This window comes from Coffea arabica, chromosome 4c, assembly GCF_036785885.1.
Source record: "Coffea arabica cultivar ET-39 chromosome 4c, Coffea Arabica ET-39 HiFi, whole genome shotgun sequence".
NCBI lineage: Eukaryota > Viridiplantae > Streptophyta > Magnoliopsida > Gentianales > Rubiaceae > Coffea > Coffea arabica.
Genome location: NC_092316.1, coordinates 51,780,760 through 51,799,480, shown reverse-complemented (window position 1 = coordinate 51,799,480; position 18,721 = coordinate 51,780,760). Strand labels below are relative to the sequence as shown.

Here is an 18,721-nt window from a genome sequence, read left to right as displayed (position 1 = left end):
GTGTGCCACCAACTCACTGCATTTCAAACTTTGCATCTTTTCTGCCAATCCCATACTGACACATGCTTCTTTATTTCACTATTTTAGTCCACCTTTTTTCTGCAACTAGCTGGTATTTGTTCACACTAGCTAAATTCTGATCCTGCTGGACCACAATTTCAGTCGGTAATAATTTTGGATTCTTAATTTCTTTTTTTTTTTTTTAATAATCACTCATCTATCTTATTCTTACTTTAACATATTCTATTGAGTTATTAAGAAATTAACGAAATTGAATCATTATCGAATCAAACGAACATATAATGACAAGTGATCAAACGGACATATAATGGCAAGTGATAGAAAACAGGATTTGAACCTTAACTTCCCACTTTACCAAACCTTAAAACCAGTGGTGGCCAATAGGCATGTGGGCTGTTGGTTGTCGATTGTGGTTAATAATTGCGGTTTCTTTGAGAAAGGTCTATGGTGCTGCCCATTGGTTCACACTTCACAACCGGTCTTTAGTCTAAGAAGGTATGCTGATTTTACACGGGGTCCCTAATATTTTCCAAATGACCACTCATACAAGTTTGTAGTAAAATCACTTGACTTTGATCTTGACGTGGAGAAGTCTAATTTCCATCCTACTTCGCAACCATTAATGCATGTTCTTGACCGTGTAGTGTCCGTGTCTTACGTGAAATTGGTTTTTATGTTGTCATACTTTTATCTCTCTCTCCCTCTCTCTCTTTAATATTTTCCTAAGCCTATAATTATGATATTGATTTTGGTAAACTAAAAACAAAAGTCAGTCATAATCAGTGTTGTTAGACTCGGATTGGACTGGTTGGTTCGACCAGTCCGATCGTGATCAGCCTTTTTTTTTTGAGTTGGTTTGTAGCATAAAATTGCTTTGGTAAACAATCAATCAAAACCGTCAAAAACCGGCTAAACTAGTCATTAGTTTCAATTGATTGACCAGGTCCTCAAACTTTTCTTTCTTGTTTTTCTCAAATATAATTTGAATTACCTAAATTGTAACACTTTCATTTATTAATAGGAATAAGAAAACGCCACCCACTTATTCCTTCCCTGAATGATCTCTAAATCAAGATATTTTTTACCCTATCATTTTATCAATTTAGCATCTGTGATTCCAACTTGCATTAATTTGTTTAAATTATGTTTTTCAAGTAGTTTTGGAGAACGGACATATTTTAGCCATGAATTTATATTTTTATATATAATTATTAGGTGTATATTTGATTGTTAGTCTAATATTTTTGGAACATTTTGTATGATTGGCCGAATATAACCAAATTTCTATATTTTTGAAACTTATAAAAATATAAAATAACTATGACATTATACTGATGTCAGCGAGTTTTTGAGAATTAGCCCGACTGATCCGACCAGTTGACCCCTAATCCAATAGTTTAGCTGAATCACTGTCTAGTCCGAGTCTAACAACATTGGTCATGATGATGTGCATTTTACTCTTGTTCTTGCACTTATGCTTTTTCTTTAATTTTTGATAGAAAAAACAATAGTTATATTAAGGTAATTATTCCGTCACGATGACATGAGATACATTGTCTGGAAAATTAGACCACCAAATTGCAAAATCTAAAGCATATTTTGCCCGTTTAGCTAACTCACGTGCCACTCTAATATTACTACTTTTCCTAGTCCAAACAAACTGAGACAAATGGAATGATCTAAATGTCATTATCTAATGATGAAAACATGCTTACGAACATGTTTCGTTAGTCGCAAAACACAACATTTAGTGAAGGGTTAAATCAACATTCTTCTATTTTTAATTATAATTAACTTCATTTGTGTTAGGTTTGAGTTACTCATCGGTAGCTACTCATGAGATAAAATTCTAATGGATAACTCATCGAGCATGTAACCCGAATTAACCATCGGATTGAATACTCACAAATATCAAATTTTATCTTACCCATTGCCATCTCTAGCAAAACAAATTTTTTAAGTTTGACTAAATTGAGACTTTAGGAATTAAATGATTCTGGACTCAAATCCTCCCATACCCTCCTCGTTTTTCGAGTCCCACCCATCTCTTCCCGGAAATAAAAAAAAGGGGTTTTTTAAGCTAGATTTTATCGGACTTTTGACATCCAGCTAGCTCCAAGTCGACGCAAGACAAGAAAAAGAAATTCATGTGTTTTGACATACCACTTTGACTGCATATTGGAGGGAAATATTTATTGTCCATTGTTTCCCCTCCAGTTGTGTGTTCATGATGAATGACATGTTAGTGTGACCTTTTACATGGAAGAATGATAAAAAAAAAAAAAAGATATCTAGGATTAAAGTGTGATTCGACTAATTTAAGGATCAAAATTACTTAAACAAGGGTACGTTAAAAAAAAATAACAATAATAATAACACAAGAAAAAAAATCGAAGGATCATTTTTTTTTTGGTGCTAAAATTTGGACCATATCTAGATTTGTGCACGTCCTCCTTGCGCATGCCGTGCTCATCCTCTCTGCGTTGTTCAAAATTGAAGGATCATTTAGTAGTATGCTTTGCATGGGGAACACAAAAGGTACGTAATTGAGCTGCTAAACTTATATAGTTGAGAGGTTCTTTGCAGTTGTAGCTTGTTTGAGGGATTCCGGGTCTTTTCACTAGAACAACACATGCTTTTATGCCATACGTCTGTGAATTTCAAAGGGTTGATCAGTTCATGATCATAGCTTCTCAAACTTGAGCTGGATCTAGTGATGATTCAACCTACTTTGTCATCTATTTCTCATGTCACCAATTAGGAGTTGTACAAGCAAAAAATTGCGAGCAATTATGTTTGTGGTTTCTGTTTGGCACTTTTCTTGATTTTTCTGTGAACTCACGTTTCCATTAGATAAACTTTTCCCTGCAAAACAACAAAATCTCCATATCTCGTGATAGCAAGTAATACAATGGAAGTAAGCATCTTAGTGTTTTAGCAATTTCACCATCTCAGATATCCCTTTCACAGCTGTGCCCTTATGACTACTGATCACTCGTGCCCAGTTGCCATTTTCACACAGCTATTAAAATCTGAAAATAACTTCCGAATGATTCATGAATGCGTCCAGATTGCCATTTTCACGCAATGAAAGTAATCATCTTAGTGTTTTAACATAAATTGTTGCATGCTATTTGCTAATATATGTTGGTTCTATCTTGTCTGAATTCTTAAATCTTGACATTTTAAATGAAATAATTTTGTTCAATTCGAACGGGAGACTTAACTAATCCGCCTACTAATACAAGGCAAAGGGGTTAAAACCTGAATTCTGCGTCTATAACTGGAGACAAGGGTAATGAATTTACTGGAGAATAAAGTGGGTTGGCCTTAGACTCTTACCTTACCCCAACAAGAAAAAAAAAAAGAAAAAAAAAAGAATTTGTGGTCTTGTGCAAAAGAATAAATAAACAGCATTCTATATGGGGCAAATTATCCAATTGGTCCTTTAACTCTTTGTCTAGGTAAAATTAAGCCTCTCATCTATTTTTTGCTGACTTTAAGCCCTCGAACTTGTAAAATGGGGAACCCGTGGCCCTTTCAGCCAGTTTCTCCGGTTTTGCAACTGGAGGACCAATTCACACGAACGCCAGTGTGCTTCTTTCAAGGGCATTTTTGTCCTCATATTCTAAGTAAAAAGGGCACACATAGTCCACCTTTCTATTTGATTTCCCTCACCTCCCTTACTCTTCCCTGCGCAACCCCCACGCAATCCCATGGCCGTCTCTGCCGCCACCGCAGCAGCTGCGGCCTCCCAGAAGCTCTTTCCGCTTACAACCCCTCCTCATGACAAACCCTTCTGCTCTTCCTTTTCAAAAACCCTGCCACCCCGTCACCCACACCCGCAAAGTCCACTGGACCGGTGTCTCGGCCGCTTCCAAGAATCATATCTCCGACGTCGTCTCCGACGATTATGACGACAAACCCAGAGAGGAGTGAGGCGTGATGGGCATCTATGGTGACCCCGAAGCTTCTCGCCTGTGCTATTTAGCCTTCCACACGGTCCAGCACCGCGGCCAAGAAGGCACCGGCATCGTCTCCGTCCATGACAACATCCTCAAATCGATTACTGGAGTTGGTTTGGTTTCTGATGTCTTTAACAAGTCCAAGCTTGCATCTTTGAGGATATTGGTTTGGTTTCTGATGTCTTTAATGCCTGGTGAGGTATTGGTTGTGGATAAAAACGGGGTTGGATCTCTTTGTCTGATGTCTCATCTGGAGCCTAAGTCTTGCATCTTTGAGAATATTTATTTTTCTTTACCCAATTCAGTAGTTTTTGGGAAGTCCGTTTACGAGTCTAGGCGGGCATTTGGGAAAATTTTGGCCACTGTATTCCCCGTTGATTTCTAAGCCAGTGGAGAGAAGGTGGACTATGTGTACCCTTTTTACTTAGAATATGAGGACAAAAATGCCCTTGAAAGAAGCACACTGGCATTCGTGTGAATTGGTCCTCCGGTTGCAAAACCGGAGAAACTGGCTAAAAGGGCCACGGATTTCTCATTTTACAAGTTCAAGGGCTTAAAGTCAGCAAAAAATAGATGAGGGGCTTAATTTTACCTAGACAAAGAGTTAAAGGGCCAATTGAATAATTTGCCCTTCTATATGCGATATAGATAGCCCAATTAGACCAATCCAAAAATGACGAAGGGCAACGAGAAGGGTTTCGTGTCGGATTGGATGTTCTTTTGTTGGGACATTTGTGGTCTTGAGATTTTTTTGGGGGTTCTATAAATGCTAGTCATGCTCAAGAAGGAGACAGACAGGGGCATGGACCGCTGCCTATTAGTGATAATCGTCCAAAACAGTGTAATATTTTTTAAAGAAGTTATAACTACATTTTAACTATTTGTTTATATTTACAAAAAAAGTGTAACATTTTATTATTATTCATGGGGTTCTATGTATAATAATTATGTATTTATTATTAATTATGTATCTATTATGAAGTTTTACAAAATAGTTCACGTAGAGTTACAACGTATTCAAAAAGCATTATATTATTCCAACCGGTTGTAACTGATAATCGTTTGTGTTTCGGGTACGAAAGATGCATCCCTCCTTGAAAGACATCAAGTTTTTGATTAGGTTTGTGAAAGAATCATGCCAACTCACAAAGTTGGTCTGATGAATAGTTAGACATCATTTGATAGCGAGTCAACTTCGAGCAGCTTAACCAAACATTCAATTTGAACTTGAGTGCAAATATTTGCTGCGCTGATAGTTATCATAGAGCACTACCTATTTTACCCATTTTTACATATATTGTGTATAGTATTAACTTTATGACTTGAACTTAATAAATTTTAATCAAGTTCCTAAATTAAGTTAAAACTCGATTCCGCTCTACTCGTTTAGTTGAAACTCGAATGCTTATTAGTAACGGCGAAGCAGGTTAAAAAAAGTTTGAAAAATGATTACAGTCTTGATTCCACATTTGACATGAACACACTTCCAAAAATGCTTTAGGAAACTAGAAATGTTTTGAGATCGAGTGCGACAAATTATGACATGAATAGTAGTGGAAAGCTAGCTGGCTCCATGATGCATCTTCCTCCAAGACAAACCATCTGCTATTTCTCCAAGGGAAACCACGGTTTCATCATATAATTTTTGGTAAGGCTCATAGCCTCATACAATATAGGCCTAACGGACCAAGTGAATTTGGCTAACTATATGCTATAATTTCTACCTAATCCACAGCAAATGATATGTTAACTGAGTTGTCCGCACAGATAAAGTTTTAATTTCTGTTCATAAATGTCAATTTTCAAATACACTAAACACACTTATTTACTTAAAAATTTGTGGCCGAGAGACTAAAGTAGACTAGATATCATATTAGTGTTTGAATAAACAACACATATACCAAGCTAATCAACAGGCATCGATACCTTTAAACACTTATTAATAACAATTCTCGTCTTCTTACAAGTCACAAGGGTGACATCGATCCCCAAGTGCAAGGTTTTAATTTGCTTACTAGTGTGGTGTATAAACCAAGTTAGTGGAAGGGAGCAAATTGAAATTAAATTTGTCAATTAGGGTGTGATAGTTAATTTACAAACAAAGGACTTGCTTGTTACAATAGCATAGTTTAGAGGGCCAAATTAAAATTTTCACTAGAATATGGACGTAGATGATACTTGAATCCCATTGTTCCGACTTCATATTATTTTTTCGATAACGATAACATTTGTATAACTTAATCCAGTATAATTGTGACAATACACAAAGTATACTAGTGTGTGGATGCCTCTAAGCCTTTATTTATTTATTTATATTTTTGCATCAATTTGGTGGCCAAGCATTATGAATGCACCAACTCAGGTGAGTGTGAATGGTGGTCCTAATTTTAGTGCGGATTTTGAAGTCGACTTGCAGATACATTCAATGAAGTATGAACTTCCGTGATATGCACATTTATGCCTGTTTGTACAAATCCAGTGCATTCATTTTTAATCTGTATCATGTACGGTACTAACCAAGTTAGGAGAATTTCATTTGGGATCAAGCTTTAGTAAGTTGAGCTTTAGCTTCAGCTTATTCACTTGATGGGAGCTTTGGCTCACTTTGTGAAGATTGCACAATTTTAGGCCGCAATGGATTTTTTGTCCCTCTCCTTGTTCTACTATCTATCTCACTTTTTATTATATTACTATTGCTCCTTCATAAACATCATATTTTAATTTTTTTGTTTCCTTAAAATCCAATAATTATTACTGAATAATACACAAATTTGACAAACTCAAAAAATAAAAATACACAAAAAATGAGGTTTTTTAAAATGAATTTTCTGCTATATTTTTTGATTTTCTATTATATATTACTTTGTTGAGATGGTTATATTTATTTTTTACTGTGTTAGTAGTTATTTGATAATAAGACAAAAAAATGATGTTTGTAGAAGGAAAATAGCAATATAACAAAAAGTGGAGTAGAGAGTGGAAATAAGAAGTGGAACAAAAGATCTGTATTAATTTTAGGATGTTATCACAAATTGGCATTTGTATCCACTTTGTATGAAATATGATTTTTTTTTTGTGTGCATTTACCACAACATTAAATACAAAAGTGAGTACAATTGCACGTGGAAGTATAGCTAAAACTTTCGAATTGAAGTAGATAGAGTTTAATTTTTTTTGAGCTGAATTGGAGAGCTTTTGATTGTTGTCAAGCTCAAGCTGAAGCATATTTAGATACTTAATGACTACACCAAGACATTTAATCTACAAGAAAATTCATTTCATAGATAATCCATAAAGGGGAAAAAAACTGAAAGGACTTTTTTAGCAGAAAAACCATTCCACCATCCCCTTCACAATCTTTTAACAGAATTTATCGAACCAAAACTCAAAGAACATTTTTGCAGTAGAGAAAATCATTCAATCAACTTTACATGCGAGCAAGCCTTACCTTATTCGCCCTGTAATACAGATTTCACAGATATTGCTTCTCAAGTATAGAGACATGGAAGGGCCAATCGAAGCGGGTATTTAACAAGGCTTATTGGAATAATGAATTACTGCAACTCATTCTTCTTTATTTCAGGCTGTTGAAAGTAAAACACAGCTCAAATGACATTTGAGCACAGAAAAAATGGCTCCGACTAGTTGCCTAAAAATTGCATTCCAGAAAGACCAGTACTAAAAAAATGTTGTGGCAAATGGCAAATTCCTTTCCCATTTCCCCATTACTGATCCAGGTTGGAGGTGCAAATACTTTATCATCTGTCTGCTCAAGTTCTTTTTTTTTTTTTTTTAAAAAAAAGGGATGCCATCCCTTAATTTATTTATAACCGAAACTGCTCAAGTTCTTTAATTTCTCAAACAACAGCCTTTTCTTCAGATTGCACTACTTTCTCCATGGCCACCTCAGGGGTGGTGTCTGTTTCTTTGTATTTGTAATACTTGGCGCAGACCAGAAAGTAGATCAAATTCAGGAGCTCCAGCACAGCTATAAAGTAATAGAAGTAATCCAACTTTCCCATATTGAGATCTTCTGCTAACCAGCTTTCTCCATTGCTTCTACTTGTTATGCTTTGGACTATTGATGATAATAAACTACTTAAATAACTCGATCCTGCAATCCCAACAAATACAAATGCCATGGCAATACTCCTCATGTTTTCAGGGCATTGCTGGTAGAAAAATTCATTTTCGCCAACAATCGTAAATGCCTCAGTCAGCCCTGAAAAAACCAATTGTGGAGTTAGCCAAAAACCTGACATTGAAGAAATGGCACCTTTTCGTGGTTCAATCCCTAGTGTTGGCTTAGTAAGGGCAGTCGCTCGTCGCTTATTTTCAACCAAGCCTGATACAACCATGGTTAAAATGGACAATGCCATGCCAATTCCCATTCTTTGCAGGATTGTGAGGCCACCTTCATGTCCTGTGCGTTTCCTCAGCCATGGAACTACGATTCTATCCCAAATTGGTATCCAGATTGTAAGGCTTAACATCGCGAATACGATGTAAGAAGCTGCAGGGATCTTGAACTTGCTTTTGCCAAACCGCCTGTCTGCTTGAAGGGCCTGAAATACAGCGTAGTTTTGCTGTTGGACCACAGAAACAAAGTAGATGATGCCTGCAATCCAAACTGGGATCACTCTTAACAAGCATTTCACTTCCTCAACTTGTTGAATATCGCAAAGTCTCCATGGATTTGCAGCTGATCCATCTGGGTTTATTTGATCTTCAGATGTTATGATTGCAGCTTTGTTGAGAAATCTGAATGCAAAACCATCTTGCTTGTTAATGCAAAGCATTTATCCACTGATTAAGCCAAGATATTGGTTCGTCTGTAAAGTAAATGCATAGTTGTTCTGTAAACTGATCTTTCACCTCGAAATGTATTAAAGTTTGATAAAAACTGAAGTTTGAAAATTGAAATCTGAAATTTGAAATTTGAAATATAAATTCATTAAACTATTGAATTGTTAAATATTAAATCAAATATATTTGAGTGTATATCATATTCAGTGATAACTGAATACCATATCACTAATTTTTGAGAGCAAGTTTTGCTTAAGAACTTCAATGTCACTTAATTAATTCAGATATTCAATTTTTGGTTATCAAACGCGCTTGAACATATTAAGATATAAATCCATTAAATTTAAGTATTGGATTGAATTATCAAACATGGCCTAAGATTATCAGGCATTAAACAAAATTTTATGAAATTTTCCAAAAGAATTTGTGAAGCAATGGACTAAACAATTGTGGGCAATCATTATTAAATTCACAATTTCAATTCAATTTTATCTGCCCAAGGAAACTTGGAAACTGCAGTATTTAGTGATTACTTTGAGAACTACCTGGCATGTTTGTGAAAGACATTAAGGGCCTTTTAGAGTGATTTGCTCGGATTTGATCATGTATCAAAAGAGATTTGAATCAGTGCTTTTTACTGTTGGTGGACAAAACTAGTAAACTTGAGCACAAGTTCAACCAAAAAAGAAAAAGGAAAAAGATATATAAGAATGACAAATTATAATTTGCTAAAAGTTTGAGGTCCATTGTGCTCATTTATCGAAAATAGGATAGGTGTTAGGCAGGTCCGTCTTGAAATAATTAATTCTCCATTAGACTTTGCAGCTATTTACTATTATCCTTTTGGAGCAACTGATGAAATTAAATATTAGTTCTATCGACAGGGACAGGAGAAAAGATGGTATTTCTTCGTGATTCTGGAAAATTGTCAATTTTCCATACCAGCTCAAGAGTTTCCTCTTCTGAACCAAACAATAAAAGCAGAGCAGTATGAATTTTTAGTTAATTGCATGCTGCCCCTGTTGAACTATCAATAATTGGCTCTTTGCCCCAAAACTATTAATAGGTACAATTTCAATTTAATTTATATTAATTACTGCTTGCAATGTGCACAACTTACATTTGTTTATTGGGATAATTGCAGAAACCTCCCCTGAGATTTTTGACATTTGCACTGACTTCCCCTCTAGGTTTAGAAATTGCATTTACCTCCCCTGAACAGTAACCATTCGTTGCAGAAACCTCCCTGACAGTTTGATGTCCCATAAAAAATTATTTGTAGAAGTGAGATAAAATATTTCTTCCAATTTTGCCCTCATCTTACTTGAAAATTATTATTTGCTTGACAATTGCTTAACTAATTAGTTAATAGTTAAGCTAATTAACTATTAACTAATTATCTAATTAACTATTAAGGAATTAACTAATTACTAAGTTAATTAATTAACTAATTAACTAATTTTTATTTATCTAATTTACTAATTATCTAATTAACTAAAACTGTTGTTTGTCTGAAACTAACAAACTATTTGCATGTTAAACTAATTAACTGCTTAACTAATTAACTAATTAACTAACTAACTGATTAACAGACTATTTGCATATTAAACTATATGCAGTACGCATAACCTATTTAAAGTATTGGCTCTTTATGGGTATTTTATTTTCAAACATTTAATTTATGATAAAAGCATCAATGTTTGTAAGTAAAATTCAAAAGTATTACAGTAATATTCTTACAAAAGGGGAGGGACATAGGGCCATAAATTAAATATTTGAAAGTAAGAATATTGATATTTTTTGTAACACTTTTTGAATTTTACTTACAAATATTGATATTTTTATCATAAATTAAATGTTTGAAAGTAAAATACCCATAAAGAGCCGATACTTTAAATAGGTAATGCGTACTGCATATAGTTTAACATGCAAATAGTCTATTAATCAGTTAGTTAATTAGTTTAACATGCAAATAGTTTGTTAGTTTCAGACAAACAGCAGTTTTAGTTAATTAGATAATTAGTAAATTAGATAAATAGAAATTAGTTAATTAGTTAATTAATTAATTAGATAATTAGTTAGTTAATTAGTTAAGCAGTTAATTAGTTAATTAGTTTAACATGCAAATAGTTTGTTAGTTTCGGACAGACAACAGATTTAGTTAATTAGATAATTATTTAATTAGTTAATTAGATAAATAGAAATTAGTTAATTAGATTATTAATTAATTAAATAATTAGTTAATTAGCTAATAGTTAATTAGATAATTAGTTAATAGTTAATTAGTTTAACTATGCAGAAATAGTTTGATTAGTTAATAACTATTAACAATTAGATAATTAGTTATTAGTTTAACTATGAAGAAATAGTTTGATTAGTTAATTAGATAATTAGTTAATTAGTTAATTAATTTAACTATGCAGAAATAGTTTGATTAGTTTAATTTGTTTAACAAATTAAACGTTGATTTTGATGAAAGTACTCAAACCTTTCATCTGGTAAAGTCAAATGTAATAGGGGTACTCTAGTAATTTCACACACTTTTACCTTTTAAATTAGTTCCAACTTTTTTCTAGGGGAGGTTAATGCAATTTCAAAATTGTTAGGGGGGGTCAGTGCAAATGTCAGAAATCTCAGGGGAGGTTTCTGCAATTATCCCTTGTTTATTTGTTCAAATCGGACTGAAGGGAAGGGCAATGTAAGGGATTTCGTGGTAAAAGAAAGGATTGAGAATTGCAACCAAAACATGATATTGAAAAGGGGCAAAGAGAATAGAGGTGGGCCTATTTTGGGAACTTTGATTACCTATAAAGGCTAAAATCATTATATCATTTTTTTAAAAAAAAAAATTTTGGTTATATTATATACACTAATTTGATAGTACTAGTAGTACTAACCAGCAGCATGTGATATGAGTTGTAGAATATGAAAAAAAAAAAATGCTGAGTCCATTATTACCTGAACTGATCTGTATAAGCAAGCCTTGCATTGATGGAACTTGCGGTAGAGAAACTTCTAAAAAGGGACTGCTTAGGTTCCTCCGGCAGCTGTAATTTCCTTTTCCTGATTGCAGCAACTACAACTCGAGCTACACTGACCAATGGACTTCCCTCCGGCAAAACGATAACATAAATTCTTGTGCCCAAGAAGAAGAGTGCACAAGACAGGAACATGAGAAACGTTGGAATCCCTAGTCCAATAGACCAGCTCATGTTGGATTGAACGTAGACTATGATTGTGAGTGACACCATCATGGCGAAAGTGTAGGTCAAATAATACCAATTGAAGAAACTATTGATCCCTCTTCTCCCAAACTCTGTTTTGGGATTGAACTGATCAGCTCCGAAGGCTAAATTACATGGTCTAATGCCACTAGCCCCTATTACTAGCAGTGCAAAACCGCCTAACAAAAATGCCATCTGCCATAGTGTTGGGCTGGCGCATATGCTGCCATCGCCGCATGCAGGGGGGTGCAGATTGTGGATTGCAGCTGTTAGCGTAAGCATCAACATGCCCTGCAGAAGAGCAGAAGAGGGTACTCAGAATTGAAATGATCATGTCCTTCAAAATGATCCAAGAATTACAAGAAGCTTTAATTAAAACCCGAACTCGATCGAGCTATGGAGAAAAATGCTATTTAGATGAGTAATCAATGGACTAATGCTTACCAGGAAAGAAGAAACTGAAGCAAACCCGAGCATGTTGTAGCGGCCGAAATAAGTATCACAAAGGAAAGCTCCAACCAAAGTACCAAAGTTGCAAGTGCCATTGAAGATGTTGATGATATTGGCGGCAGTGATGGTCTTCATGTGGAAAACAGAAGTCAAATAAATCAAGAGATTGGATGAGGTTCCAATGGTTCCAAGCTTCTCAAAAGTTTCATTTCCTGCATACAAAATTCATCCCGTGGTTAGGTTATCCAAAGTACGCCAAGACATACACTTATCTATGTGCAGAAATAGTACAAGAAGCATCAAATTTACCAACCTATGACAAAGGGCATAGCTTTAATTCCTCTATGTTTGGGCTCTGGTCTTGTGGCCTTTTGCTCATGATTCTTCATGGTTTCTGCTTCAAGATGAGTCCTTTCCTCCAAACAAAACAAAAATTTTTTTTCCCCTTTGCTATCTTAAGAACTGAAGTGCATGTTATGATGAGGCAAATAGTCAGAAGATAGATTAAAGAAGTTGTACTGCAAAATAGTTAGCTGGGACCTTTACGTGCATTATTTAGGGGCCGAAATCCCTCCAAATCAAATCAAGTCGAAAATTTTCAACTTTTCTCTTGGCAGGCAGGCTGGGTGGAGTTTGACATTTGCGACGTTGTGTATGGTGTACAAAATCTTAGGTGTGGCGTGTGGGCATGAGTATCAACTCGGCTAATTTCTTAGATTATAGGTAAAAAAATAAAACATCCGCCAAATGCACCTCTGATATAAGGTGTTTTTCAATTTATAGCGGCCGTGCTGAGTTAGCACGGATGCATGAGAGCAATTTTTTTTTTTTTGGGAAAAAATTTGAAAAAGTCAGAATGGGCGTGACTTTTTTTATTGCCTCTCGGCAGTAAAAAAAAAAAAGTGTCAGGCGCCTGACAAAGGCCGATAAGGCCATGTGAAGTTTGAGCCGGATGAGCTGGGGCTGGGGGTCATATTCTTGTGCACTATTTCATGAAAATAAATAACAATAACAACACAAAAGAATTTCATTTCAATCCAACAGAAAAGTGAAAACAGGCATCATATATTAGTTTCACTTCTCAATTTTCAACATTACTTCCAGATGCATATTAATTATTACTAAAATTATCAGCAAAAAAGGCTCCTTTTGCCCTCTCAATTACAAAATTTCAAGAAAATATTATAGTAAAGAAAAAGCCAGAACCACTGTGAACTAACTGTCAAGTAATTTTCTGCCAGTATTCTTCCCAAAAACCATTATTTTATTTATGTGTTAATTCTGTGAATCCTTGCTTGTTCTTTATATCAATTGATTGATTTCTGTTTCCTACTTGAGTTACTTGTAATGGGCATTTTGTAGCATCTTTTTCTTGGTATTAACTGATTTTTCGATGCCATGTTGAAATACTTCTGCTTAAATTCACATGGCTAGAGGAAAAAAGAAAGAGAAAGAAGCAGCCAAAGAAGAAGGAAAGAAGGAAGAAGAATGGGAAGAAAAAGCCAATAATGTTTTTTTTTATTTTTATTTTTGAAGAATTAACCGAACACCAAAAAGATAAAGAATTATGAATATTTATCCGCTTTTCATTAAATACACCAATATGTGCAGAATAACCCAATAAACAGAGCCCATAAATTAAAAAGAATATATAGACACACAAATTCACAAGAACACGCACACTTAGGCACAACCCACATGGGAAAACTGGGGTTTAAGAGATTCTTACTTCTTTTTCTCAATTTTATGCAAAACAAGAAATGCTGCTCCAAAAGCTCCTCTGCCAATCTGCTCCATTACTTCATATTCTTCCAACCGGGATTGGCCATCTCCATTTTCTGTCTCCATTAGGCCTCTTTCTCTATTTAAAGAGGAGAAACAAAAAACCAAAAGGGTCAGTCCAAATCCAGCCAAAGGTAAAAACCTGAGCTGATTGAAGCAGTTTCTGCACTTACCCTGCTTTAACCGAGGAAAAAAAATTATGGGCTCACAGCTAAATCCTTAGAAGCAACGAACAAGGGAAGAATCTTGGGTTTTGCACAGCTGCAATCAAGCAAAAGATGCCTTCAAAGTTCGGTTCTTGATAGACAATTTCAGCAATGACTAGGCATAGAAATAAAGTCTGCAGAAAGGCCACATTCTACAATTATGTCAGTCCGAGCCATGCTGACTATGCACGGCTCGAACTGACGCAAAAGCATGGCTGCAGGCTTGTATTTTTTAACTCGTGCGAAATTTAATTTTGGAGCCGTGCTGACTCATAAGAACAAGTCTGTGTCAGAGCACGGCATGTATAGAATAAAAACAAATCCGTGTCAGAGGTGTATTTGACGGATGTTTTTTTTTTTCACCTATAATCTAAGCGATTAGCCTATCAACTTGGACTAATATTGGAATTGTCAACCCGGTTAAATTAACTTGTATACATCTGTTTTTCCATTGATGATAGTAGCAACGTGCAAGTAATTGATTCGCATAAAATTTTCTTATATACATGTCAGTTAAACATATTTCTTGATGTATAAAAAATAATCTAATTCTTGATGGACCAATTATTGGCTCCTGTTCTAATGCCATTATTGTTTACAATTTTGTTTATATACCATGATAGAATTGGTTTGCAGATTGAATTCAATATGAAAATCAACACTTTCAAGTTGCTCGGCCTCCCAGGACACGGTGGTTGTTCTCTTTTATGCACTAATAAATAATGATTTGACATGGCCACCATAATGGATCGACCAAACAGAGAGTAAACGCAATGCTTACCTTACGAGTTACGACGCGTTATGGAGATGGACAGATGTTCAGGTGCAGTATCAGGGTTCATTTAGGAGATCGGATGATCAAGTTCAATACTACAATTTTGATTTATACTTTTGTTATATATACTTTGTTGACTATCCTCCATGTTACATTATGGTTCTGGCCATAAAAATTGGCGATGTTTACTGTTCCTTTTCGAAATCCAAGAAGGGTTCGTAGAATTATTGTTGATGGCTCAATCAATTATTTCTTTGAAATGTTTGTTAATGATTTTATTAAAAATATGGTCCAGATCCATTTTTTCCCTCAATGATTTTATTCTTTTCTTTCAATAGATACCGAGTTCAAATTGAAATTCATAAAAAGTCTAGTAATTAAAAAGATAAGATATAAGAGCAAAACAATTATTTTAGATTGATCGAAACCAATACAAGACGAAGGTTTGTCTAACGAATGCCTGATCAGCACTAACTAACTGACGTTGTGAATAATGTTAATTACTTTAAAAGGAAAACTAAATAGGGGAAATGGCAATACAAAAGCCAAAACAAAAAAAAAAAAATGGGGATGTGCTTTTTGATACTAAGTTATCATGTTTACAAGATTGTTTTAATCGATTAATGCCTAAGGTTGATTATAATTGTGGTTGGTAATTAATTTAGAAAAATGATTACTCAACTTTAATCAGTTATTGATGCATCTTCATTCTTTTGAATTTTGATTGATTAATCTATTTGCTATGTTTTATTATTCCCGGTGAAGTTCCCACATGGCAATTAATTTGATATAAAACATTTTGGAAAAGCATATTCTAATATTTTATTTTATTGCTAGATATGGACTCCAATTCAGCTAGATGGAAGGCGAATATGTTTAATATCTCTTCATTCTCATTTTTTCTACATTACATTTGACTAAAATTAAAAGAGTAAAAAAAGACTAATTTAATATTAAGGGTAAATTACATTTTACCCCCTTGTGGTTTATCCTTTTTTTACATAACCCCCCTATAGTTTCAAAAGCTATACATAACCCCCTCATGGTTTGGATTAAAGTGTCAAAGTGACGGAAATAGTCACTCGTAACGGAACTTCTAAAAATGTCGAAATTACCCTTATAAATACATGACGCATTAACCCCGTATGCTTTTTATATTTTACCATATAACCCCCTAATGGTTTAGTACTTTACCATATAATCCCCTTATGATTTTCAAAATATACACATAATCCCCCTTGGTTAATAAATAATTTTCAACTTTACATAAGGGTAATTTTGACATTTTAGGTGACGCCGTTGCGAATGATCATTTCCGTCACTTTGACACTTTAATCCAAACCATAAGGGGGTTATGTATAGCTTTTGAAACCACTGGGGAGTTATGTGAAAAAATGCTAAACCACAAGGGGATAAAGTGGGATTTACCCTAATATTAATCATGCTCCTCAAGAATTAGAGGTCCTAGGTTCAAAAAATAATCCCATATAGTGGGATGCTCTATCATAAACTAGTCTTTAGACGACGTCGTGGGAGGTCGTTTTGAGAAGACAAGGTGGGGGTTTCCACCATTTCAGCCACTTCCCTTGGAGACAATGGTTAAAAAACTTTCTACTTCATTTTCACCTTGAAATTTGCTGCTGCCACTAAATATGCATAAGCAAGTGGATAATTTCTCTAACAGTGACTTGTTTGCTCTAAAGAGTTTGAATATGTTTGACAAATAATTAAAATTTTTATTTAATTTCATGTGTTATACATATAAACCTGCTTATAAAATGAAATCTTTACAATCTCCGCATAGAAAAAACCAACTCCAATTCCCCTATTAGGAAAAAGCTTAATAAAAAAACTAATTAGCCTTAAAAAAAATATATAAACCTACTTATACAACGAAATCTTTATGATCTCCGCGTTGAAAAAACTAACTATAATTCCCCTGTTAGAAAAAAATTTAATAAAAAAATTACTTAGCCTTTTAAAAAAAAAAAAAAAAAACTATAGCCAAGTAATCAAAATGCAAATGAAAACCCTAATACGTTTAGTCCACAAGAATTCTTGTTCTTAGCTAGCTGCGGAGATAACTCTTGTACAATTCATGTGTGTATCCAAATAGATATAAGATTTTTCATATTGCTGTAGTGTGTCTTTTCTGCTTTAAGTCAAATAGCATGGTCAAAGTTTACAACTCAAATTTTTCTTCCGATTGTGTCATTAAGAGCAGCTTTTGAAACTCTAATATTTCGTTATGCAGAATTATCACAGTATCAGAAGGTATTTCCCATATCTTTTAAAATTTCACCAATCAAATTCAGACTCGTAAGCTCAGGCAAGCATTTTTTTTTTTAAATATTGTTCTGTTTTTAGGTGTCATTAAATGTTTGATTTTTTTGCAATAAATTTATGGAAAATGCAACTTCTCAACTTCATATTGGCTATGAAAGTGAATGACATAGACACATATGCGCTTTTGATACGTATTCTGTTAGCACATCAGTTCGTTCAACATTCCAGTGTTCTTCCCCGATATAACCACGCAATCTTGATTTTGATGCATAATTGTAGTATTTTATATGGAGTAGGCCATAAATATTAGTACTTAATCTGTTACAGTGGTGGATATTTATGGTTACTGTCTGCCATGAAAATTATTGAATGATATGCCATTGTGGTGATTATCTTTTGGATAGTGATGCCATTGAGGGTTGCTTTGTGAGAGATGTTAAGTAATTTGGATGGTTTCTGTTATTACAGAATAATGTGTTTGAACGAAAAACCAACCAAGTACTAAATTTAGTAAATTACATGAGCTTTGCACTATGTCAATAACTAATCCTAATGATGAAGAAATGGTTTGAACCTTAAACACCATCTAACATGGCAACATGTATGTGGTTAATAGTGTGGATGATCATATTAAAGTTTTAAAATAGAACCATCTTATCTTACCAAGATTGAAAGATGAATCAGACTATTCGATACTCCATGGAATGCGCTTCGACAAGAGCTCGTTCGAACCCGATTCAAACTTGAGCAGCTTTTTGTGTTTGTAAAATTTTAAGTTCGACTCAAACTGAATTTGATTAGAACAAATTAGAATTCATAAGTAATAAAAAAAAAACTCGAGTTACTCGAGTTCGACTCAATAAAAACTTGGTTGAATTTGGTTTGGTAAATAGACGAGTCAAGTTTAAACAGAATTCTAAACTTGTTAATATAATCAAACAAGTTTGAACACTAAAGTATTTGGATTGATTAGATTCGTTGAGAGTCCTATATCTCATAATCATAGACACAATAAAATAATAATAAAAAAAAGAAATATTTTCCAAAAATCTTGAGGAAAGATTCTGTCCTGCAAACCATGAGATTAGGCTCTAATAAAAGAGGGGTCGGCAGGTATTATGGCTCCATTGATATCTCGTTGACTTGCTTTCCATTCGCAGTGCCTATTGATAGAGATTATGGTCCATTGCCACAATGTGATTCAAC

The 18,721-nt window shown here is 34.3% G+C and overlaps 1 protein-coding gene across 2 annotated transcripts; it reads right to left on the bottom strand.

Moving 5' to 3' along the window:
* Positions 1–7,325: 7,325 nt before the first annotated feature.
* Positions 7,326–14,656, bottom strand: LOC113739476 (protein NRT1/ PTR FAMILY 2.11). 2 transcript variants are annotated; one of them, XM_072046357.1, is made up of 6 exons: positions 14,422–14,656; positions 14,196–14,327; positions 12,780–12,877; positions 12,461–12,678; positions 11,751–12,307; positions 7,326–8,747 (listed from the first exon to the last, which is right to left on the bottom strand). In XM_072046357.1, exons 2-6 carry the CDS (start codon positions 14,312–14,314, stop codon positions 7,844–7,846), a joined length of 1,896 nt encoding a protein of 631 aa, XP_071902458.1. In that variant the 5' UTR covers positions 14,315–14,327; positions 14,422–14,656; the 3' UTR covers positions 7,326–7,843. The 2 variants fall into 2 exon arrangements, with proteins under 2 accessions (XP_071902458.1, XP_027122496.1); XM_027266695.2 differs by lacking the exon at positions 14,422–14,656 and having other exon boundaries at positions 12,780–12,928; positions 14,196–14,328.
* Between the last annotated feature and the right edge of the window lie 4,065 nt (positions 14,657–18,721).

Bases quoted from the DNA above. Each gene is read 5' to 3' on its own strand.
- LOC113739476 (XM_072046357.1), bottom strand. From the start codon at position 14,314: ATGGAGACAGAAAATGGAGATGGCCAATCCCGGTTGGAAGAATATGAA. The intron at 12,878-14,195 runs GTAAGAATCTCT...TTTGGAGGAAAG, and splicing joins CATAAAATTGAGAAAAAGAA to GACTCATCTTGAAGCAGAAA. The intron at 8,748-11,750 runs GTAATAATGGAC...TTTTGCATTCAG, and splicing joins GCTTATACAGATCAGTTCAG to ATTTCTCAACAAAGCTGCAA.